Source organism: Equus przewalskii, chromosome 14 (assembly GCF_037783145.1).
Source record: "Equus przewalskii isolate Varuska chromosome 14, EquPr2, whole genome shotgun sequence".
Taxonomy (NCBI): domain Eukaryota; kingdom Metazoa; phylum Chordata; class Mammalia; order Perissodactyla; family Equidae; genus Equus; species Equus przewalskii.
Window position 1 is genome coordinate 68,733,362 of NC_091844.1, and position 23,546 is coordinate 68,756,907.

At 52.3% G+C, this 23,546-nt stretch overlaps 2 protein-coding genes across 16 annotated transcripts in view; both read right to left on the minus strand.

Moving 5' to 3' along the window:
- Window positions 1–211: 211 nt before the first annotated feature.
- On the minus strand, window positions 212–11,109 carry TMEM214 (transmembrane protein 214). 6 transcript variants are annotated; one of them, XM_070574260.1, is made up of 18 exons: window positions 10,869–11,078; window positions 9,715–9,914; window positions 9,002–9,152; window positions 8,567–8,701; window positions 8,235–8,317; window positions 7,679–7,784; window positions 7,486–7,567; window positions 7,111–7,212; window positions 6,590–6,731; window positions 6,067–6,158; window positions 5,707–5,755; window positions 5,397–5,510; window positions 5,058–5,175; window positions 4,423–4,519; window positions 4,056–4,224; window positions 3,759–3,904; window positions 3,378–3,538; window positions 212–3,008 (listed from the first exon to the last, which is right to left on the minus strand). In XM_070574260.1, the coding sequence occupies exons 1-17, from the start codon at window positions 11,011–11,013 to the stop codon at window positions 3,412–3,414; spliced, it is 2,058 nt and encodes a 685-aa protein (XP_070430361.1). In that variant the 5' UTR covers window positions 11,014–11,078; the 3' UTR covers window positions 212–3,008; window positions 3,378–3,411. The 6 variants fall into 6 exon arrangements, with proteins under 6 accessions (XP_070430361.1, XP_008511255.1, XP_008511254.1 ...); XM_008513033.2 differs by having other exon boundaries at window positions 212–1,124; window positions 10,869–11,075; XM_008513032.2 differs by having other exon boundaries at window positions 212–3,538; window positions 10,869–11,109.
- Window positions 11,110–14,977: 3,868 nt separating this feature from the next.
- The window catches only part of MAPRE3 (microtubule associated protein RP/EB family member 3), a 49,510-nt gene continuing 40,941 nt past the window's right edge, over window positions 14,978–23,546 (minus strand). For 5 of the 10 annotated variants that reach the window (XM_070573059.1, XM_070573063.1, XM_070573064.1 and 2 more), the window contains exons 2-7: window positions 19,577–19,704; window positions 18,765–18,910; window positions 17,990–18,146; window positions 16,463–16,617; window positions 16,183–16,335; window positions 14,978–15,910 (exon numbers count right to left, since the gene is read on the minus strand). In XM_070573059.1, coding sequence (XP_070429160.1) covers window positions 15,842–15,910; window positions 16,183–16,335; window positions 16,463–16,617; window positions 17,990–18,146; window positions 18,765–18,910; window positions 19,577–19,697 — 801 coding nt within the window. In that variant the 5' untranslated portion in view covers window positions 19,698–19,704 and the 3' untranslated portion in view covers window positions 14,978–15,841. Of the gene's footprint in view, window positions 15,911–16,182; window positions 16,336–16,462; window positions 16,618–17,944; window positions 18,147–18,764; window positions 18,911–19,576; window positions 19,705–23,546 lie in introns of all 10 variants that reach the window. The other 5 variants (XM_070573056.1, XM_070573057.1, XM_070573058.1 and 2 more) reach the window with 1 other exon arrangement.

Here is a 23,546-nt window from a genome sequence, read left to right on the forward strand (position 1 = left end):
AGTATGATCAATGCAAACTATGGACTTTGGGTGATAGTGATGTATCAGTGTGGGTTCACTGATGTTGACAGTAGGGTAGGCTGTGCGAGTGTAGGGGCAAGGTGTACTTTTTGCTCAATTTTGCTGTGAACCTAAAACTCTTCTTAAAAAATTAATAACTGCTGTGCTAACATAGTAAAAAATTATACCAGGGCACACCCAACAACACGTCTGAATTTAGCGTTTTTATTAATAGGCAGAATATTCAATATTCAGTAAATATTCACTCATACCCTGAATGGTAGAAGCTCCCACACACAGCCCCCCAGCCTCCACCTCCAAATTCCTTCCTACACCTCAAGTTTGGGGCAAGGAAACTGCTCAGTAAAAATGAAATACCACATAGGGGAAAACAAGGTCCTCTGTCCCCTCAAGCCCTTTTGGGGGCAGAACCACAAAGAGTATACAGAAAAAGGATGGAGGATGGAGGAGTTCGCTTAAATCCAAACTCCTTTAGGAGCGGTAAGACAATGAAAATACTCAGAGGTCATCCAACCATTGAAATTTCTGTGTAACTGACAACCGGGTCATTCTGCAATAGAGTCGGGTGACAGGGCAGGCATGCCTGCCTCCGTGGGAAACACTCCACCATCAGGGTGGCAGCACTTGAAAATGGACGGGCATGCCACAGGTGTGAGCCCAGCAACATTATCTATCTGTAGTAAGGCAAGCCACCCATCCAGCTACCTGGCTTTAAAGCTGAAGTTGTAGATTGTGTACAAATAACCAGAGGAATCCAGAAACGTGCTTTCAGACTTAAGAAGATGGTAAGAAGTGTTTCAAATGAGTCATGTGATATAATGTGCAGGTCCATACAAGAATTAATAACTAAAATTAGTAAGAGATAACCATACTCAAAACTGTCCTTCAGTTTTATGGCATGTTATCTGTAGAACTCCAGCTGTGTGTGAAAAGTACAGTTACAATGTCCAGGTGTGACACTCTGAGGTGTCAGTTTACTTCTGTTATTCCAAAAACACCAAGAGTCATGGTGTGATTGCCCATCTGTCAGCATCAGAGTGTTCTCTACTAGTCCACACTGGTTCACTCACTGGGTCAGTCTGGATTCCTGTTTGTTGGCAGTTCTGCAAAAATGAAACACCTGGATGTCTGGTTTAGTTTTAATGGACAGTAGATGAAACGTTGGACTATTGCTCTGACAGAGGAAAAGTTCTCAACAATTCCAATATTGGGTCAAAAAACTGTGTCTATCAAATAAAGCCAATTAAGATGTCCCTGTGAGAGGCTGTGGAGACCCCAGTTAACCTAAGTTGATGAAGAGAAACGGACCCCAGGCTTATGTCAGAAATTACATGAATCCAACAAGGTAAATATAGTACACACATTAGAAACCAATGTAGCAATTTTAAGTGGCATCCTCTGAGTTGCTAGATTGAAAGAACTCAGTCCAGTAGCCTTGGCTGGACTCAATGTCATGGTAGGATGGAGTGTCATTTTATTTGTCCTGTGCTATTGTCAACCCAGGCTCACACTACACCCCTTTCTTCAACTTGCCTTGAATACAGGCCAGTTACAAGGATTCACTATTCTTAAGAATTAAACCTGTTTGTTTCTGATTGGCAAGGAAAAATTGAGGAAATGGAGCACATCTTGGGACCCTTGGACAGTCCTGCCTAGCAGTGCTACTCTTTGGCCCTTTGCCAAGTGGGGTTTCTATTTTTCTGGGAAAAATGATCATAGCTAACTGCCAGTAGGAGAGCCCAACGTAGGCTGTTTAATTTCAGAGAGGTAACATATTGTAACAAGGAGAGGGAATAAAAATGTGAGATGCTATAATCCTCATGACCTCACATTGTGTCAAGATTTTTTATGCTTGCTACTTTATAATCTTGTCACTGAAAAATCAAGGCAACATCTCATGGCAGCAAGTGAAAGGTAAAGTGGTAGCTGCCCATGATCACTGCTGGTCATCTCAGGCATTTATGGGAAGCAGAAACCAGCCCGTGGAAATGGAGTGGGCGGTACATGTCTAGCACTGCCTATATTTTGAAACATTCAAGGAAAGAAACCTGAGGTGAGAAATGAAAACCTGCACAGCTATCTCACTTATGTAGTCTCAAATTAAAAATAAAAAGGGACTTTGGTGATAAACCCTTGACTCACATGTCTCTTGGAGTTCAAATCTTTCACTCACTGCCTTATAAAATAACCCAATTAATAAACTGGCAAGGAAGAGGATACCCTCTGATCACTGGCCAAGAACAACCTGAGGAGACTCTCCCCTGCTTTTCCAAGCATAAAACACTCAAGCTATCAAGGCAAATCTTGGGACATGAATTACAGTCACAAGTGAGACAATGTGATTAGGGGAGCAAGAGGAGGAGTGTAGAATCTTCAACAGGCCCAACTTTAGAATGATGGGTGTGGGCTTTCCCTGTCGAAGCTCAATCACAGCCAGTGGCTACAACCCACAGGAGAGCAGGGGGCCAAAGGAGAACATGCAGGTGGCCTATATTTTGTTGTGCTGTCCATAACTATGGGAATTCCTAAACGAGAATGCAGAGAGGAAAGCTAGAAATCAAATCTGTGTCCTTTATTCCACCAGCAGGCATATCCTGTAGGCATATGCATATTCCACTAGCATAGCCATGCTGAACCCTGTCTCAACAGGCTGCCGGAAGGTTCCCTGGGCCTGAGGCATACAACTACCTGGGCTCTGCTCTCCAGATAGATGGCAGGGGTGGGCAGCAGAGAGAAGCCGAACCTTGAGGCAGTGCCTCCAAGCACTGAAGAGGAATGGAGAGTGAGGAAGTAGGACCACCCATGGAGGAAGCAGCGAGGGGCCTCGAAGGACCTATGTCGGGCACTGTGAGGTAAGAGGCATTTCCGCCCAGCTCTCCATATCCACAGCCGCACCCCAGGTTGTGGGTAGAGGTGAAGCTGCTATTTCCCGCTGTGATGCCAGATTCTTCTGGAGGTCCCTTTCCTTTTTCTGCTGTGGCTTAAGTCTGGGAGCAGGAATCATTCATCAGAATGTAGAAGACACTCGCTGGAATCCCACCTTTTTGGACATGAGCTGTGTGGGGCTTCAGGAATGAGATGAAAAGAAGTAGAGAGCAGAAGACAAGAGAAGAGGGGAGAGAGGCTACCAGCCCAGGGGAAGAGGCTGGGAGCTATGTGCAACAGGGCAGAGAAGTGTTAGTGGAATGGTGGGTAGGAGGTTGAAATACCTCTGGGTTCACTTGCCTCCAAAGATGGAAGAAGTGGGGCAGAGGTAACTGGCCCCTTGCCTAGGAGACAGAACTCAGGAACCAAGTACAAAAGACCCCCATGCAGAACTGCTACCCTCCACCCCCCAGCAGTCTCAGATGGCCTACCCCAGACAGAACCCAATGGCCAGGGAGGCAGGGCCTATTGTTGGGATATCATGGCAAGTGCCCAGTCCAAGAAAGCCACTGTGATGTCCTGTAGGCAGAGCCAGGTCCAGCGGGCAGCCTCACTGAGCTGTGTCTTCACGCAGTCCCAGGTCACCTCACCTCTGAGAGGAAAGCAGACCATTTGTGGGGATTGAACAGCAGTGGTGTGCAGCTGTGTCAAGTCACAGGGCTGCAGCTCAGACCCACAGACCTCATCCTGGAGGGACCAAGGGATGAGCAAGGGGCAGGGCAGAGGGAGAGACTGAACAAGGGAGACTTGCCCCTGGAGAAAGGGTGTGGGGCCACTGGGGCTCCTGCAGGAGCCCTGAGTGAGGGTCTCACCTGCACGCCTTGTGGCAGTGCTCCTGGGCCCAGGCCAGGGCCTCAAGCAGCATGTGCCACAACGGCAGCAGCATGTTCTGGTAGAGAAGCAAGAGCAGCTCCCTCAGAGAATGGAGCAGCTGGTTCAGGGCATCAGGGAGCTGGATCTGTAGCAGGATCATGGAGAACGGAGCAGGTTAGAAGGCCCAGGGAATGTATCCTGGCCCTGAGGACCCAGTCCACGTGGAGTTGCACCTTCCCAAGAATTTAGCTCCTCGTGAGTCCAGCCTTTCTTTGACCTCCATGTCTCTGGCTTACCCTCTGGGAGATGCTGGTGAGGCTGTCACCAAACCAGGCAAGGTGGGAGGCAGAATGGGCAGAAAGAAAGCTGACTGTGGCATTGGTGTGGTCCCAGGCCAACTGCAAGCTGGGCCTCACCACGGTCAGCAGGTGGGAGCCCCAGGCTGGCAGTGTCTCCTCTAGCCAGCTGTAGAAGATAGAAGGGAGAAAGGAAGGCTCTGAGTTTCCTCAGGCAGCTTGGCTCCCCAAGAATAGCTGCGGGAAGGGAGGCCTTGGGAAAGGAAAACCACAATCACTTCCCACTGACTGTCAGTGCTGTCACTACCCTGAACAACCAAGCCCTCTGTCTCCCACCTCCCCTCTCCTCTCCCTGGCGGGTACTCACCTGTAGCCTTCCAAGCTGTAGGAGTAGATCTTGGCACATGCTTGTTGGCCAGCAGGCAAGAAACCAGATGACTGAAGCAACCGGCCAGAAAGGGAGGCTAAGTAAAGGGGGCCTCTGGTGAGCTGTGAGGTGAGGCGGGCAGGGACTGGGGAAACAGACACTACAGGCCCCAGAGCAGGCCCGGTTAGGGATGGGGCAGGAGCGAGGGTGCTCACAGGGCCTCAGAGCCAGCTCCAGGCTCACTTCTCCTGCCGCGCCAGGTGAGCAGGAATGGTGCAGCCAGGTGGACTGGCAGCCAGACGTCAGGAAGCCTTGGGTTTGAGAGTCTGCCCTTCCACTTACCCGTTGTGACCTTAAGCTAACTGATAAATCTTCCTGAGCCTCGATTTCCTCAGGAGTTAAAAAGGAGGTAACACCTACTCAAATGAGACCATGAACATACAAGTATTTCTATACTGCAAAGCACTAGACCAATCTCAAGTAGTAATGTCATAGCTGTGGACAGAAAAAATCTGTCTGAGAAGTGTTCGTTCTGCAGCATCAGGGCAGAGCTGTGCGTATTGGGAGTGGGGTGCTACACCTGGCTCTGTGCCCCACCGCCATGCCATTTTCCTTGCCTGCCTATCCCTGCTTACCCTGGAAAGAGCTGTGTGACCGGAAGTCGTGGCACAGAAAACCTACGGCAAAGACCAACACCAACAGGAGTAGCCGTGTCCAGGGCAGCCGGCAGCCCCGTGCTTCCTGCAACAGAGTCTAGGAGGAGAGGGGGTAGGAAGCAGTGGTCAGAAGGGAGGGGCTGGTCCTTGCCTCCTAAGGCAGGCCTCAAGCTAGGCCTTCCAGAGAGAGGATCAAGCCCTTACATTACCCCAGAGATAGCGGGGGCTCCAGCGAGAGGTGATAAAAGCCCAACCCAGGGTGTGCTGAGATAGAGATGCAGAATAGTGTGTGGGTTGGGGAGAGCTGAGTGCTGGCACCTTGCAGGCTGCATCACAGGTGACGACATCCTGGTTGTTAGAGCTACCCTTCCTCAGCAGGTCCTGGTTGGCAAGTTTGAAAGACTGAATGGTTTCTTGCAAAGACTTCCGTGTCTATAGGATAAGAAAGGTCTGGGTTGAGAACATAAGATGTGGCCTGAGGGAACCCAGAGTCTTTGTCCTGCTTCATTTTCCATGCCAAATGCACTAACAGATCCCCTTCTCAGGGAAAAGGGACAGTCACTGAGGGGTACGAACCCAGAACCCAGCCAGACAAGAGTCAGCCTGCCATGTCCTCCCAGCTCCTCACCTTCTTGGGAATCTGCTCCCAGGACCTGAGCAAGTGCTCCAGCAGCAGGCTGTGGGGAAAGCACAACCCCTTCCAGTCAGGGGCCCACTTGGCCCTTCTCATCCTCCTGTCCTCCATTAGGCTGCCAGCTCCTTCAGGCTGAAAGACTCTCCACGCTGTCCCCCCACCCCCAAACCCCCAGCAAAAGGAGCAGCTTCCTAGAGGCCACCAAGCAACATTCCCACTCAACTTGAGAGGCATGAGCCCAAACAACAGTGACAAATGTTCCCCTTGTGCTTGTAAGACAGGGACAGGCTGGGAAGCATGAACCAAGGCTTCTCTGTGTGAATTAGAGGGAGGTGACCCTCCACCCCGACCTGCCTGGATTGTGACAGGTGCTTGGGGTACAGCTGCCTCCAGACACTGGCACTGAGGGAGTCCACCGTCAGGCACTCAGTTAGGCTGCTCAGGAGCTGCACAGGGTACAGAAGGGAGAGACCGCTAGGGCACAGTGCTGGTGGAGGGGGCGAGTAGTGAGAAGTAATCCCTCCCCTCAATGAGACCACCCAGGCAACACATCCACCCTAAAGGGTGGAGAAATCATGCCCAGACCCCAGAAATCTCTGAGGGGCTGTAAAGGCAGGGGATGGGGCTCCCAAGCTACAAGTTGAGCTCGAAGATCACTCGTCTGCAAGGGGCAGGACATCAGAGACCGGCCAGACCTGAACGTGCTCTCCCTTCAGCTCTGTTCTTTTGAGAGTAGAGCATGAGGGTGTGGGCTGTCAGGAGTGAGCTAAGGGTGCCCAAGAAACAGGTTCCCTGAAGGCAGGGCCTTTGTTAGCAGATAGGGACCTCTGCAGCAGACCCCTGGAAAGGAAAAAGGAGCCTCGCACCACTTCCTCACCTCTTTCTTCATCTCAGGAGGGCAGCTAGGGGTGGCTCTGGACAGGAAGGAGGGGAAGTAGGTATGCAGGGTGGATTCCGGCTTCGCCCCAAATGCCAGCACCTTCAGTCGGGGGTAGAGCTGACACAGCTGCTCCTGCAGGCTGTGGTGGGGGTGGGGAGGAGAGCCAGGCACAGGCTCTAAATGGAAGCGTGTGCTGTGTCCCATTTGCCTGCCTCAGAGTCCACGCCCTGCCCGATGCGGGTAACCAATAAGGGCCTTGTAATGGCTCTGAATCTTTTCAGACTCAGAGACTCCTTGGAAAATCTGCCAAAAGCAATGGATCCTCTCCCCAGGAAAATGCCCATATGCCAACCAACTCAAGGGTCCATATAATTTCAGGGGGTTCACTATTCCCTTGAACTTGCAGGTTAATAACCTCAGATCCAGGGTGGCTGGAGGAGAAGGGGCAGGAATATATTGCCTGTTCCTAACCTTCCCCTGGGATCCCTCACAGCAGGTGTGCCCCAGGACAGCCATACCTGGGTGTCAGGGAGTTGTTTGGCATATAGGCAAAGTCCAGAAGAGGGAAGAAGTCCTTGGGGCCAATCATGCCAAAGCCCTTGGTGAGGTTGGGGTGCATCCTATGGGGGAAGATACAGGTTTGTTGGGGACCACCACCCAGGCCATGATCCCAGCTAAGACCAACATCTAGGAAAAAGGGCATAAACACTAACTCATCCCCACCTCTGAACAGCTCCCTCCCTTTCCTTCCTTATCACCACATTCTGAGTTGGGAGGAGTGGTCCTGGTTTTCCTCATATCTATGGAGACCAGGATCACAGCATCCCATTTTGCTGAAACAGTCACTTGTAGACACCCTGGGCCTTCCCCTTGTTGTCCTCCCCATTACTCACAGGAGCAGCCGATCCAGGTATGCAATGGCAAAGGGAGACAGAGACTTGATGCCCAGCACAGGCAGCATGATTCCCAGCCACACTGCGGAGACAAAGGTCAGGCAGGAAGCCTCAGGCTTGGACCTCCTGGGACATTAAAGAGGAGCTTACTGGCTCCAAGACCATTCCTCGTCCTTCTTTACTTCCTCATTACCTTTTAGTCCCTCGGTGAGGTTGGCAAAACCTGCTTGACCCAGGGCCCACATGATGGTCAGACACTTTGCTGGTCGGCTCTGGTGGGACCTCAGAAGTTCCAGGAACTGAGAAAACGGGTGGGAGAGGCAGGTTGGGATAGGGCAAAGCACTAGGAGCACTCCCAAAGCCAGACAGGAAGAGAGATGTCAACTGGGAGAGGAGGGACAGGCTGAGGGACAGTGGAGCACTACAGTAGTGGGGCATAGTGATTCAGAGCATGGCTCTGGCACCAGACTGTGGCCTTCACCCATACTTGCCACTTATTAGTTCACTGACCCTAGGAAAGCTGCTGAACCCCTCTGTGGCTCAATCTTCTCATCCGTGAAATGGAAATAAAGGCAGTACCTGCCTCACATACACACAAAGCAGAAACACAGGAAGCACTAATAGCATTAGCTATTATTCCTGGTCTTATAGAGTCTTCCACTATCCCTTAACTGGGTCCAACAGTGTAGATTCAGCCCAGCTTCCCCAGTCCTAGATGCCTGGTGTCCCCACCACCACCCTGAGCTCACCTTGCCCAGGTTCATGGTGGCAATCCTAGGCTTGTCTTGCAGAATGGCCTGGATACAGATGCGGTAACCGTGCAGTGACTCTCCTTGAGAGACACATATTCTCAGAACTATATACACTACTCAGCATCCCAAACCCAAAATCTCCCTCCTGGCAGCTGTGAGCCCAGAACTCAGGCCCAGAGAGGCCTAACCTCCTCCCCCCTTTCCAAAAGAGTATTGGAATTAGCACAGTTCTCTGCTGGAAACAGCACCACCCAGCCACTCTGGAAGCAGGAAAAAGGGAGTGGGCTCCCAAGACGGGGCTGGGCTCTCCCCTGACGGGCCTCTTTTACCTGGTGTCTTATCTAGCTCTTGCAGCATGGTGAACAGACAGTGGTCAAAAAAGAGCTCCAGAGACCCCGGTGCCTTCGCCAGTAGCCCTCGGATGATCCCACGCAGCTCCCGGCTCACCAGGCTGTAGGGATAATCTGGGGCCATAGGCCTCCACATAAGTGCTAGGACCAGAAGCCTCTGCCAGCTCTGAGAGTGCTGGTGCTCTCCCTGAGAACAGTGAGTGGAGGCAGAGGTCCCTGCTCTGAGGCTGGCACCCTCCCTAGCCCAAGGAAGACCAGAAACTTTCACAGCTGTGATTTGAGAACAGCTCAAATCACTCCCATAAACAGGACAGTGGCCGGCATTGGGCTCTGTTAGTAAGCAAAGTGCTTACACACAGCCCTTTCAGAATTTTCTTGAATTTGTCTGAGCTTGAAGGAATTGGGAAAACTAACCGTGAGTATGCTGGCTTAGTGTGGGTTCACTTAGAGGTGCTTGGAGCTTGTAGTTGAGATAGCTGGCCAGGTCCTTCAACCACACCAACGGGTTCCCAGAGAACATGCTCTGGCTCTTGTCCAGTTCCTTCTGCAGAGCTGCCACGTCCAGCTGCCAAGGACACAGGCCCCTCATGGTGAGTTGTGGGTGAGTGCAGGGAAAGAGGGTAGAGGTGGGAAAATGATTGAACTAGGTGGTGGTAGGAAGTACCACGGGTTTCTGCTTTTAAACCTAGGTACTTTGTGGACTGCCACAATTTTGTTGCATCCAGATCTTTAGAAAATATAGAAGAAGACAGCTAAAACTGCTGATCTCAAGGCCCAATACTCTTAGTCCCTTCACATGCTCAAGGAGAAACACAGAAGACAAGACAGGAAGTGAAAGATCAGATCTCCCATGGGGCAAGGAACCAGTTTCTCTAACCCCTCCCTGCTACCCCTGGGTTTTCAAGACTCTCCTCTCATTAATCTGTGTTTCCCTGTGAACTTATTTCCTACCTATCCTAAGTGCAAACGTTCTATTCCTTGGGGTTTCCATCCTTTCCTGAACGCCTCTCAACCAATAGTGTTCCAAATTCCACAGGTCTGAGCTGCCCGTCGCCCTCCCACTCTTTTCATCTTCTCTACACCTCAAGTCCTCCTTCTTTCCCCACCTAAATTCCAGGCCCACTCACAGCTTTCAGTGCCTCCTCCAGGCTGCGGAAGCGGCCCTGCTTCTGGTTTTGGTTGGTGACAGTCGCCACCTTCTTAGTCTGCTTCTTGTTCCCTGGTTTCTTAGGCTCCACAGCAGGGGGTGGAACCTGCTCCTTATTCTGCCGCTTCATGATTCTCTCAAAGCCCCGCTCATAAAGGGTGCTTGTCGTCTGGATTGGAGCTGGGGTAAGGATAGGCAGAGAAAGGGGGCCATCACTGAGTCATGAGGGCCTCACAGGAACAGCAGTCCTGGCCCCCACACTATCACCTAATTCAACTCCAGGGAGAAGCCTGCCTCAAAGCCCTTTCTTGCTGTCCTACTTAAGGAGCAGAGCAGATAGCCCTCCTGATTGCTTCTTTCAGTCATCACAGCTCTTGAGTTCACGGGCTCTTTCACAGATAGGAGGCATTTCTTTACTAGTAAATCAGAGTGTGTGAGAACTAGTGGAGGGGTCTTCGGTGAGTGGCTACAGGTCTGGGAGGTCAGGATTTTTCCATTTTGGTTCTACCTTAGTTCCTCCTGGTTCAGATGTGACAACTCTATAATCAACAAGTGGCAAGCTTTCTCCACTCCTTCAGGAGACTTTGAGGAAACAGGCACCACTTAGAATAATACTTGGTGGGTGTCGGGAGTGTATGGTGGGTCATTTCTCCTACTGCTGGGCCTCCTGTCCGCCCCCATTCCTGCTGGTTACTTAAGGAGGGGGCGCCGTGTATAATGAACCAGGATGCCTCTGCCCAGCTCTTAGACACCTGCCCAGAGAGGCCAGGCTAGGGCCCGGGGACAACTGGTAGGGTGTGCGTGCAGTGAGCTGAGCGTCCGAAGGCCGGAATCCTAGTCCTCTCTGACATGTCATCCTGGGCAAGGCATCTAACTTCACTGGGCCTCAGTTTACTCATCTGCGAGGCGAGGACAGCAACCTTCCTGCCGCTGTCTACCTCTTGTGAGGCTCAAAGACACACCACGAGGGTAGCGCAGCTGAACGGGGAGGAGCTGATCAGCGGGTAGAGCTGGCGCCTCGAGAAGCTGGGGGGTGCCCTGACCCTCTGGGCTCGGGCAGCTGCTCGCTACCACCCTGGAGGGGCAGGCCTGGGGCCGGGCGACGGCGCTGGCGGCGGGCCGGTGGGTACTCACGGGTCAGGTCGTATTTCCACACTCCGTTCGCCTCCCCGAGCGCCCGGCGGTCCCCTCCGCCGCTTCTACCACTGCCTCCGGCCCCTGGCCGCCGCCCCCTCTTCACCACCTCCCAGCGCCCCCCACCCGCCGTCCTGGCCGCCATGGCTCCGACCCTCCCGCCAGTGCCACCTCCCTGGGCTTTCCGGTCCGGTACGGACGCGCCGCGCTCTGCCACGTCTCCTCGCAGGGCCTCGCGGCGCGCGACGCCACCCGCTAGGCAGCCTGGGACTTGTAGTCTTTCGTTTTTTTCCAGCTTGTCCTTAGCGAGGGGTCGGAGGTTTCGTAGCAAAAACATCCAGGCAAAGATGTTGAAATGAGAGGCTAGTACAATCAGAAAACTTTTATTGAGCACCTACTGCGTGAAGGCCAGTGCATTGGGCGACTTGGTGGAAATTTAACTGTTTCGCTTTTTCTTTTTTTCTAGTAGTGCTAGAAGGATAGAATGGGAATATTCTCCTGACCTCTGGGGAGAGTTTGAAGATTAAATGCTTCCTTCCTATTAGGACCGTGCTAGTTTTTCTGTTGCTGGGGATTAAAGTTTGGGTTTAATGGGCTATAAAAATCTCTTGTGAAAGAACAAAGAAGAGGATGGAACTTGAGGGAAGAGGCAGCATTAGGAGGGCAAGAAGTGGAGAGTGGAGAGTCCTGACAGGAGGCAGAGAAAAGTCTCGGGGTCTGGGACAGCCAGGGCTGTGTTTCTCCTTCCAGGCAATGGGAAAGAAACGGCTCTGGCTCTCACTGTAAGACTCAGTCCCAAGTCCCAGCTGTAGCAGGGAAGTGATCAAGAGCCCCAGACTTGAGAAACCACTCAAACAGGTTACTGTTCCCTGTCACTGTAGGGCCTTCCACCATGCTTGTAGTACATGTGAGACCTCAAAACTTGAAGCATCCCAGCAGGGGAGCATGAGGGAAGGTGAAATGAAAGTCATTTATCGCAATTAAGGAAATGTGCTATTTTGTGTACACTCCTACACTTGAGGATGGGATTCATACCTGCCATACTGAGGTACAAGACAGGCGAGCCTTTCTATTAAGAACTAATGAAGTCCAAATTCACAGGATGAACAGCTTAGGGAGTGATGGATTCCTTAGGAAAGAGATTAGAGAAGCTTCCTAAAAGAGATGGCCTGTGAGATAGGTCCTGAGGAATGGGGGAATTTTCATTGGTTGGGGATCAGGACAAGTGGAACGAATGGGCCAGTTGTATGGCTTTATTGATTTAAGCAGAGGCCTAGAGGTGGAACATGGTGGGGCAGGGCTGGGAAACTGGAAGTAGTTCAATGTGACAGTGCTTAATGGAATTTTGGAGGTGATGAGATTGGAAAGGGATGCGTCCATATGCCACGGGCCTTGCCTGCCAAATCTGGACTTTATCCTCCAGACCCTGGGAAGCCAGTGGGGAAGTGGCATGATCTATTATTTTGGGAAGGTAAATGGGGATATGTGAAGGAAGGGTTGGGGTGAGGGAAAGGCAAGAGGTGGGAGATGACCAGCTCTTGCTGCTTCCTTTAGCTGTCTTCCAGCCCCTAAGGCCTGACCATGGCTGACTTTGCCTCAGGCAGCTTTGAGATAGAGCACTTTTGCCAAGGACCATATTTGAACTGATCATTAATCAATTCACTTTTCAGATCATTGGTTTAGATCTAGTCAGAGTTCAATAACAATATCCCTTCTTTGCTCCACCCCTTCTGTGTCACATGTATAGTCACAGAAGAGACATTGTTTTTGGAAGAAAAACAGAATGGACTTTCCATAGAGGCAAAGGAGGGGGCTGATCCGTGATGGAGACACATGGGTGGAGAGGGGCTTTCTTTCCTATGTTTCATTAGAATAGTCTAGCAGGCTATCTGCTATTACTTGGCATCTAGGGGATAGAAGTCATTCACTTGCTTTTCCAGCAGTGTTTCCTAAACATCTTCTCTACCTAAGCACCTAGCACTGTGCTAGGTGGAGCTGGAGGGTACGCTGCACTTGCTTCTGAGAACTCAGAGCTTGTGGGGGAGACAAGTGTGTGAATAGAAAATTACAGCTCACCATCTTAAGTGTTCCATGGGAAAGACACATTTAGTATGAGGTACTGGGAAGAGGTGGAGGAGGAGGCAGTGTCTTTACATCCCTGAGCTCTGGCTGTTTGAAGAGTAGCCTTAGACACTAGCCATGGAGTTGGGCTTGGGCAGGTACCCACGTGGGGGTTGAGGGAAGAATCAAAAGATGTTGGGTCGAGGGGGACAGGTGGGTGTCTGTGTGGGGTCAGGAAGAAGGGGGAGCTCACAGGAGCACAGTTTGACCCACTGTATTAGTTTTCTATTGCTGCTGTAACAAATTGCCACAAACTTAGTGGCTTAAAAAAGCATGAATTATTTTACAGTTCTGGAAGGCGGAAGTGTGACATGGGTCTCACTGGGCTAAAACAGGCGTTGCAGCTTGTGTTCCTTTGTGGAGGCTCTGGAGGAGAATCTATTTCCTTGCCTTTTCCAGCATCAAGGCTGCCTGCATTCCTTGGTTCATGGTCCCCTTCCATCTTCAAAGCCAGCACCAGTGGGTCGAGCCTTCTCACACTGCACCAGTCTGACCTCCTCCTCTGCCCCCCGCTTCCACTTGTATGGACCCTTGTGATTACATTGGGCCCACTTGGATACCCCATGATCTGCTCCCTATTTTAAGGTCAACTGGTTAGCAATTTAATTCCATCTGCAACCTTAATTCCCCTCTGCCATATAGCCTAGCATATGTTATGTAGTTCCAGGGATTATGACATAGACATCTTTGGGGAGAGGCATTATTCTGCCTACCACACCCACTTTACCAGTAGGGTGGGTCTTGGCCTGAAGATAAACATTGGGCAGCAGAGAACAGCTACCTTATTCTTTTATAGTATCTACCTGGAATAATGGAGGAAAAGCCTTTTGAAATTAGATACAGGAATTAAAAATCATAAAGATAAATAAAAGCAGGCAAGGAACTTGTTTGAGGAGAAAAACAGACAGAATAAGGCCACAAGTATCTGTATGTGGGGATGGGAGTCGAAAGGAGGAGGTAAAGTGAATGAAGAATGAACAGATATGGATTGCTCATTTAAGGCTTATATCTAGGGTCATTAGAGAAATGGTGGTGGTCTGGAAGAAGGGTCATGGAGCAGAGCCATGGAAGAAAGACAACGCCAACTCTATCTGGGTCATACTCAAAATGGCAAGGAAACCTCTCCCAGGGCGAGCCTAAAGCTAGAGGAACATTCTGGAGGTCACATCTTTGGGGATGAGCACTGAACCATGAGTCAGGGGGTCTGAATTCTAGTCCAGGTTTTTACCACCTTGAGCAAGTCCTGTCACATGTGGCCTCAGTCCTTGCACCAGTAAATGAAGGGGCTGCTCTAGATGACCGCCAAGGCTCTGGCTCAAGGGACCTGGTGCCCACATTCATTTCAGTGCCCCAGGTCCCTGTTGGGCTCCGAGGATGTTGCTTATCATGGCTCTTCGTCGGGGCGCACCTAGGAATGCAGGGCTGTGTGGATGATATGAGAGCTTCCTGGTCCCCCATTCCCATCAGAGCTTGTTCTACAGGAGGAGCCATGTGGACACTGCCATCCTGGGCTTCAGCACTCAGAGCTGCACGCTCTTTGTAACCCACTGAGCAATCTCTGTCACGAGCCCTTGTCCCCAGCTGGATCACTGCTGTGAGGTGTGTGAGCTGTGACAAGGGGTGGGGACAACATGAGTCTAACTGGCCCAAAGGAGACTGAAATTGCCTCTCGGTCAGGCCACTGTTAGCCCACAGCCACTTCACCGGGCTGCCTGTCACCACAGCCATGGCCCTGAACTTTCTTCCCCCTCAGGGAATGGGGGTCAGGGCCTCCTGCCTTCCCTTAGAGCCTGAGCACCAGTGTTGGGAGATGGGCTAGGTCAGAGCTGGGCTCTGAGGCCAAGTGCCCATGGCATGGTGGTCCCTGGGCATGAGTGAGGATGGCAGTGGTGCTGAGCTCTGCGGCTATCACCTGTGGAGAGGGGAAATCTCAGGAAGAGAAAAGCATTGAGACTCAGCCTGTGGCTCAGTTGAGGAGACACGGCATGGACTTTTACCACACAAGTTTATTTAAATAAAAGTGAACACATATGCAGGCTGGGTGGCCCGAGGGGGCAGAGGTTGGAGGGGCGGGCAGATGGGAGGCAGACATACTGGAGGGTCCAGGCGGAGTCTGTGTGGTATGAACCAAGCTGCAGAGGGAGTGGCTGGGGGTCTCGGGGCAGTGCTGGCTTCGGTGCTGGGGGTAAGGGGCCGAGGGTGGGTGAGCCTGGTGCCAGGAGGTCATTTTCATCCCTCACATGCTCCCCTCCCTCTCCCTGACCACCGGGGCCTAAGGCACCCCCTCCTCAGTCCCCTTCTCCCTCTCCTGACATCAGCTTTCCCCTCGACTACTGGGAAGTCAAAAGACAAAATAAATAAGAATCGGTGAGTCCTGCCACGGCCCCAGGCAACAGGGAGGGGAAGCCAAGCCAGGCACACTGCCCCGGAGCCGTGCTGTCAGCCCTGGGAAAAGAACAGGTAAAGTGCAAGGAAAATCCAGTAAGTAAAAATATACCAATGACTTTGTCAAATATACAGCTGCTGGCTGTCAGGGGAGCAGGCGGCTGGCTGGGGTGGGTGGCAGCAGCACCCTGGGAAGTGTTGGCCGACACAGCATAGAGACAACGGAAATAAATAGGGGTGGGGAGTGGGCAGGGGTCCTGCCCACTGGGCCAGTGCCACAGGACGACGGGGCCTCTGCCTGCTCACCTGCCCTATCCCTCCAAGCCCTGCTCGCCAGGCTCCCCAGTGCTGCGGCACTGACACAAAGCACCCGGCCGACAGGCTGTAAGGAAAGGATTATAATGTGGGGGTGGGAGCGGGGTGGGGACGCACGGAATCCGTGCAGTCAGCCAGGGCTGGAGCCGCCCTCAGTACTCGTCCTGGTCTTCTTGTTGGTGTTCCTCAATCTCATCGTCCTCAGGGGGTGCAAATCCTTCCTGGAGGGTGAGAAGGGAGAGGGAAGTAGTGAGCCAGGCAGGCCAGGCTGAGGATGCGGACATCTGTAGGGGATGGGAGAAGGGCCCAGTTCTAGTCCTGCTTTCCTTGGTAAGGCTCTATGTGACCTGGGGCTCATGACTTCAGCTCACTGTCTTCATCAGTCCACGTTTTCTGAGGCCCCTCTGGTCCTATCCATTCCGGTCTTAGGGCCAGGCTGGAATAGGGAAGGGCCCAGAGGGCCTGGGACATTAGGGGTGAAGGCAGAGCTCACCTCAGTGGCATAGAGAATGCCAATGATGCCCGAGATGACAGGGCTGTTCTCACTTTCGTGTTCCTGGCAGATGAGCTCAATGTCTCGAAGTTTGCTGAAGTAGAAGTCACGTTCCTTCTCTAGTCCATCCACTGTCAGCTTCAAATCCAATAGCTGCTTGGGGAGAAGGTGGTGATCAAGCCAGAGATCCCTGCCTCAGTCTCCCCTGCCTGCCCTGACACCCTGAGGGTCTGGCTTTTGTGGCAGGGTTATCTTGGCTACCCTTGCCCACCCCACTCACCTGCTGGTTGAGTTCAAGAATTTGGGCATCAGTCTCATGGCCGCCATTTCGGGCTGATGGAGGATTCTTCCGGAGGATGCAGGGTGGGGCCACATTGCTCAGTCGGCCAGAGGTCTGCATATTTTTGGGGCCTGTGGGGGACGTCCTCTGTGGAACTGCCCAGAGGAGAAAAGTCAGATGGGGCCACGTGAGCCCATAGCTTATGTGGCACGAGACAGCCTGGTATGACTACTGTGGGGACAGGCCCATGCGAGAGGCAGGCACTCTTGCCCTCCCCTCCCCTCCCACTTAGAAGGGGCATCTACATCTAGGCCTCAAGCCACGGCCACACATGACACCACAGCAGCTGGGCAGCCCTTTGGCAAGGCTGGGAGAGCAGGGACTACAGGGAACTAAAGAGAGTGAGAGGCATGGGGAGGGAGGAGAGCTGGCCTGAGGGAGAGATGAGAGGAACTGGGACGGCAAATCTGGGAAGCAGGGCTGGAAGGGTTGGGGGCCCTCTTGTACTGACAGCTGGAGCCCGAGGAAAAGCAGCTGGTTCAGGGTCTCAGATCTGGCTCTTACTGGGTCTTTCTTAACAGAAGCCCCGGCCCAAAGCCACCCTCCCTGCGGGTGACCTCACAGCCTCAGGGCTGGAGGGTACGTAAGAAACCTGCCCCTGCCCTTGCTCCTCCTGGGCCCCCTGCCTCAGGATGGGCCCTGTGCCCGCTGCTCGGCCTGGCTCAGGGACCCCAGCTTCCCCCCTCTCCCCGCACACCCGGCATGCTGTGGCTACTTGTTCTCTCACTACTGCAGCTTCCTAGACAGAGCTGGCTGCTTCTGATGCAAAGCAAGCAGGTGATGGGGGCAGGCCCAGGCAGGGCAGCAGCGCAAACAGAGGAGGGCTCTGCTATGACGGGTTCAGATGCAGGCTGGGGCTGCTTCTCTCTCCTTCTCTCCCGAACCCTCTCATCTCCTAAAGGCCCTATTGCCTCCTTCCCTTCTCCTCTTGAACACAGACAAAGGCTAGTTTCCAGAGACTCATCTCTTGAGGACTTAGGGCTATGGGCTTCAGAATGGGGGAAGATATGATTGAGCTTGCAGAACTCCTGTCCCTGGGTGTCCAGTGGGCAGGGGCAAGGAGGATGTGCAGTGCTGACCCTTGGCCTGGATGGATCTGGACGGAGGAACCATGCCACGTGCTTCCCCATCATCTCGATTAGTTAGCTCATGCTACGGAAGGAAGTGCCCTGGGCCTCCCACGACCAGCCACCACCTCGGCTGGTGCCAGTGGCTCTCCTCTTAAAGGGATCTTTGGAGCCCTCTCTCCCTACTGTGACTCCCCCTGGTCTAGGCAGGCAGCAGGCGGCGTCATCTGAACTCCGTGATAACAGTCTCCTCTAGGTTGGTAGGGCCGGGCCGGGCGGCCCAGGGGGCACTCCTGGCTGTAGAGCCCTGCCGGCCCGGCCCCCCACACTCCCTCCCCCGGCTCGGGCACGTTACCTGCTGTGCCAATGAGTTTCTTGGATTTGTTGAAGATCTGATCACCTGGGTTAGGAGGTGGCGCTACGTCCTGGCCCTGCCGCGCCAGCAGAGGGTTGTAATCCTTTCCATCATAGTTTGCGTCAAAGAATTTCTTAAACCACTGAATAAACTCAAAATTATCTTGGAATTTTCCTTTCACTAATTTCTCTACAGGAATTATCTGAAATAGACCACATAAGCAGAGAACTTTAACCACCTGCTGCCGTAGTGCTGCCTTCCGCTGTGAGAGGGCCACTGCTCTCAGGAAAGCCAGCTCCTGGGCTGCAGCATCCTCCACCTTCTCCACCTCGCCCCCCTCCCAAGGCACCAGAGCAGATGGTTAGGCTGCAGACCCCCACCTGAGATCCAGGTCCTTTCCTCTAAGGGCAAGAGGAGTTATGTGGGGAGGTATCCCTTGGTGCCACTGCATGCGTGTGGGATGGGGACTGCTGGAACCAGAGGCCTGGGGTCATTGAAGCAGCAGAGTGAGCCAAGAGACTTTGCTTGGGCCCTTCAGAGAAGAAACAGTATACCGAGCAGTATACTGAGCCTCAACTGCAGGGAAGGATGGGGTCCAAAGAGGAGGAAGCGACAGGAATGTTGTCAGGACAGAATGTCAAGTGTGGGGTTTTCCACTGTGCCTTGAGCTGGGGGAACATTCCCTCTGGAGAGTTGGGGGGTGGAGAGAGAGGCATGAGAGCGGGAATGACCCCAGCAGCCCTGTTGCCCCAGCTGGTGGGCCATCTTCTTCCCTAGGGTCACACAGCTCCTCAGGGGCCCCCGGAGCGCAGGCACCTACTTTGTCAACACCCATCTTCTTGAAAGCTGCTTGCAGCACCTTGAAGTTGTGGATATATTCGTGCTCTAGCTTGGCCTGGAACTTTACCTTCCTCAAGTGCACACAGCCAGGGAAGAGCATGTCCATGAACTGGCAGTAGGCTGCCCCTGTGGAGACGCACGGCTGACTGAGGGGGTCTGGGCCACTGCCTTCCTGGGGCTGCTTGCTTTCACTTCCCCAGGCCCCCTGCTGGCCTACTCCCCAAACTACCCCACCTCCTCTTCTCTCTCCTTGCCCCAGGGCTGGGGCCAATCCTACTTGCAGGATAGACATGCCCAGAATCCCCCCAGCTTTCCAAGAATAAGAACAATCACTGTTTATTGATGCAATTATGTACCAGCACCATACCAAACACATGTATGTAATTTAATCCTAACAGCAACCCTAGTTAGGCAGGTGATATTATCTCCATTTTATGGAAGGGAAAACAGACCTAGAGAAGTGTAGTGACTTGCCCAGGGTTGCACTACAAGAAGAGCTGAGATTTGGACCCCAAGTGGCTTCACTGCCTGTCCCAGCTCTTGATACCCCACTGCCCTCCACTCCTGCAGCCCTTCATTGTGCCTCTCCTGCTCTTCACTTTTTACTCTTTCCAGTCCACGGAGACCCCTATTTCCTTCCTTCAACTCCATACCCTTTGACTAGTTTAGGGCTCTGCAGCTCTCCTCGTTAATCCTAATTACAAGTGCATTCTCTGCTGTGGCTGTTCAGTCTCCCGCCTTCCCTCCCCAGCCCTCCAGCAGGGCTCCCTTCCCCCATTCACAGGCACGTACCTGAACAGAGCTGTTCTATCTTGGTATAGTTGAGGTGCAGGGAGTCATTGACCCAAGCAAGCATATCATGGCGACTCAGATTCTCACTGGTCACAGATGTGGAGTACACATTGACGGCCATACCCCAGCTGCACAGAAGGAAGAAAGGCAAGGTCAGCACCAGGGGCCTCGCATGTTCTATGGCTTAAAGGAGAGAAGGAGCGGGACTATCCCTGGGAAGTGAGAAGCATCTTCCTTCAGACCAGCCTGGCAGTTTACCCTCCTGGAGAAGGGGTACTGATTCATTCTTTAAACATTTAATGAGTGTCTACTATATGCTAGCCATGTGCTAAGAGCTGGCAATACACAGTTAAGGAAGACATGGTCTCTGCCTTTGAGGAGTTTACAGACAGGCAGGTCCCCACAGAAGGGGGTGACGGGCAGTAAAAGCAGCACACATAAGTTCAGGGATGCCACAAGAAGGGAGTGATCTCTTCTGCTTGACAGGGCCAGCGAAGGCTTCAGAGCAGAGATGCTGGGGCCTGAAAGGAGTACTTACAAAAGGGATGGGGTAAGAGGGCACTGAGGCCCTAGGACTAGCAAGGACAAAGGCAGGGCTTATTCCGGGACTCTGAGGTCTTCAGCAGGCTTGTGGAGCTGGCTTTTGTGTTGGGGTGTGGCACAATGAGACTGGTGGGGACAGACTGCCAAAGGCTTAGTTTACCATGAGGAGGAGTCTGGACTTTCTATTTAGACAACCGGAAGCCATTAGAGGATTTTAAACAGACAGTAACCTGACTAGGTTTGTGTTTTAGAAAGCCGACTACTCTTCGCCTCTCCTCCGACTTCAGACTCCATATTCCTGTGACCTGCTGGCTGACCCACAAGCACCTAAATTCTGCTTATCCAGAACCTTCCCTTAATACAGGCTTCTGCTCACGTATTCATTATCCCAGTGAACGTCACCAGCGGTCACCCAGTCCCCCACATTAGAAACCTGTGGGCTCATCCGAGAAGCCTACCCTCCCTCATCTTCACATCTAATCGAGTCCTGCACCTCTGTCTTCCCAATATGTCCTGCTCCTCACCACCTCTCCTGCTGCCTCGGGGTTTATGCATGTGTTCTCTCTCGCCAAGGCCAGCAGACACCTCCTAGAAGGCCTTCCAGCCTCCGGACTCTCTCTCCCCCTAGGCCATCCTTGACACTGTGGAGGTCAGAATCTATGTAAAGCAGCCCTGGCCACACCACTCCCCAGCTTAAAGCCCTTTCAACCAGCAGTCATAATTGAGACACCCACTGGCCGAATTTGCCTTGTAGACTTGAACTCTCTAGGACTCACAGTGTCGGAAACATTTTTTAATTAGTACGTAATATTTTAAAGTTGGAATGTTTCACACAAACAATTTGGGATTTCTGGCTTCCTTTGGCAACCCTGGGCCTGTTCCTACACAACCACCTAAGGTTGGGGCTGAGCAGTGGCGCCCCCTCTGGCCAGCAGGTGTGAGCTCCTGTTACCCTCCCGCCCACCCCAGGCCGAGGCAGAGGCCAAGAGTCAGCCCCTGTTTATCATTGACTTACACTGTTAAGAGAAGAAGGAAGTATTTCTTGTAACTAGTTCTTTATCAGAAATGGAGAAACAGAAGATAGACCAAAAGTGTGTATTTCAAGAATGTGAGAGTGCATATTTCTGAGTGAAGACTATTTCTCTAGATTTAATCTACAAAGTGTCTCTGTGAAGAAAGAATACACCCAGCCCACTCCCCCGTCCCCTGCAGGCATCCACCCTTATAATGTCACCCTTCCCCACGGCTTATCGAACTCCTAACTGGGCCTCACCTCTCCAGCACTCTCACTTGGCTCCCCAAGTCGGGAGACACAGGCAGCCCCCTACTCACCCTCTGTCTGGAATGCTGCCCCCACCCCCAAGTCCACTCATTCTCCCCTCCAGTGGTTCTCAAACTGTGGTCCCTGGAGCAGTAACATTGGTGCTCTGTGGGCAGGAGCTTTTCAGAAATTCCAATTCTTGAACCCCACCCCAGATCTACTGAGTCAGAGAATGTGCTTGACCAAGATGCCCAGAGGATCCGCAGGCACAGTAAAGTTGGAGAAGCTGCTTTAAAGAGAATTCTCAGTTGGCATTGCTTGGCTGTGCTCTCCGACACCCCCACCCCAGTATATATAATGGAACCTCATTGGATGAATGTCTAACTTCAATGAAGATTTTGAGAAAAATCGAGACAGAAATCCTTTTATTCCTAGTCCTTCCTCCTTTAAAAATAGACCTGGTCCTTCATTGCCCAGGGAAAGGGAGGCTAGCCCGGCCAAAAAACCAAGAGAAACAAAAATTATTGTCTTGGGAGCTTCTAAGGACTCAGGAGCTGGCAATTCCAGAGATTTCTGAGGGCAATTTGGACTGCACTTGAGGCTCCTCTTACATAATGGCTTTGAGCCCTCTGCCTTGTCACCTGACCCTTGTACTGGCCACTGGACTTGTTTCAATGCCTGCCCCCTTTGTCAGAAAGTGCCTCGAAGCCAGAAGTGGTGTTTCCAGGCCTGTCACAGGCAAGCTATTCAGCAAATTTGTTGAACGACAGAGTGACGCTTCCTCACGTCCTCTCCTCTTTCTGAATCATCTTTCATCACCTTCTGGCCTGGACTCCTCCACCTCACTCAACCTTGAGGACTCAGCTTTAGCATCATCTCCTCTGGGAAACTTTCTCTGAACCCTTGTGCAGGGAAACATGCTCCTCCTCTGTGTTTCTATAGCACCCTGAGCAGACTCAATCATGGCATTTATTACATTCTCTTGAAATCACTTATGTGTCTGCCCCTTCCACCTGACTGTAAGCTCCTCAATGGCCAGGCTATGTTTCAGTCACATTTGGTTCCAGACCAATTCTCAGTGACTGGAGAGACTGGAGTCAGAAGAGTGCCTCTGAGTTTCCAGGGAGCTCACCTAATGTGTCATCAGTAGGAGTGGATGGGAGTGGATGGACACCAAACTTGATAAAGAGGCAAAATGGGTAGGGTCAAGGAAAGTGCACTGCATTTTGATGAGTATTTATTTTTTTAGAGACTATGAGAAACATAAAGATTTGCCCCTGTCCTCAAGGAGTTTATAGTTTTTTTTTTTTTTTGCTTAGGAAGATCCACCACCATAGCATGGTCACTGACAGATGAGTGGTGTAGGTCCACACCCAGGAACCGAACCCAGGCCACGGAAGCGGAGCACGCTGAACTTAACCACTAGGCCACTGGGGCTGGCCCGAGGAGTTTACAGTCTTATTGGGGAGACAAACACACAGGAGAAAAGTATAACCAAATGCCCCAAAGTGTGATGAAAACAATAAGTGCTGCAGGCAGTCAGGAAGGAGAGAGAGCAGAGTTATGGATTCGAATGGCCCCAATCTGGCCCCCAATGGCCTCTGAGGGTCTGCAGGGGCCTGCAGGGAGCTGAGAACAGAGGGGACAAGCTATTCTGGTCACTGGCCTTCCACAGGCTCAGGCACCCATTTCTCCCTGAGGTCGTGGGGCCCTCTGACTCTATGCCCTTGAGCAGGGTCATTCCAGGCTGGCTGTAGTGCTGTGGTCTGCTAGGCCTCAGAGGGTCTGGGCTGGTTCTGGGAAGCGTAGGATGGTCTTAGGTTGGCTCTGGGAGTTCCTGAGTCACTTTAGGGATTTTTCTTCCGTTTACTGTGCATGAGTTTCAGGAGACGATTATTGAAGAAAAGCAGAGGCACAGGTCCTAGTCTAAACCAGTCCTCTAGTTTTTTACTGAAATCATTTGAGCTTCAAGGGCCTTCCAGCCTGAGGGCAGCCTTCCTGTGGTTCCAGAGGACCAGAGGGGCTGAAGGTTCAGGCCTGCGCAGTGCACTCCAGAGGTTCTTTACTAGGAGAGCGCATCAGACCCTCCTGCAGAGACCTTCCAATAGGCTGAAGTGAAGCCCAAGCGCATGTGAGTGTGTATATGTGTGTAAAGCTATGTATATA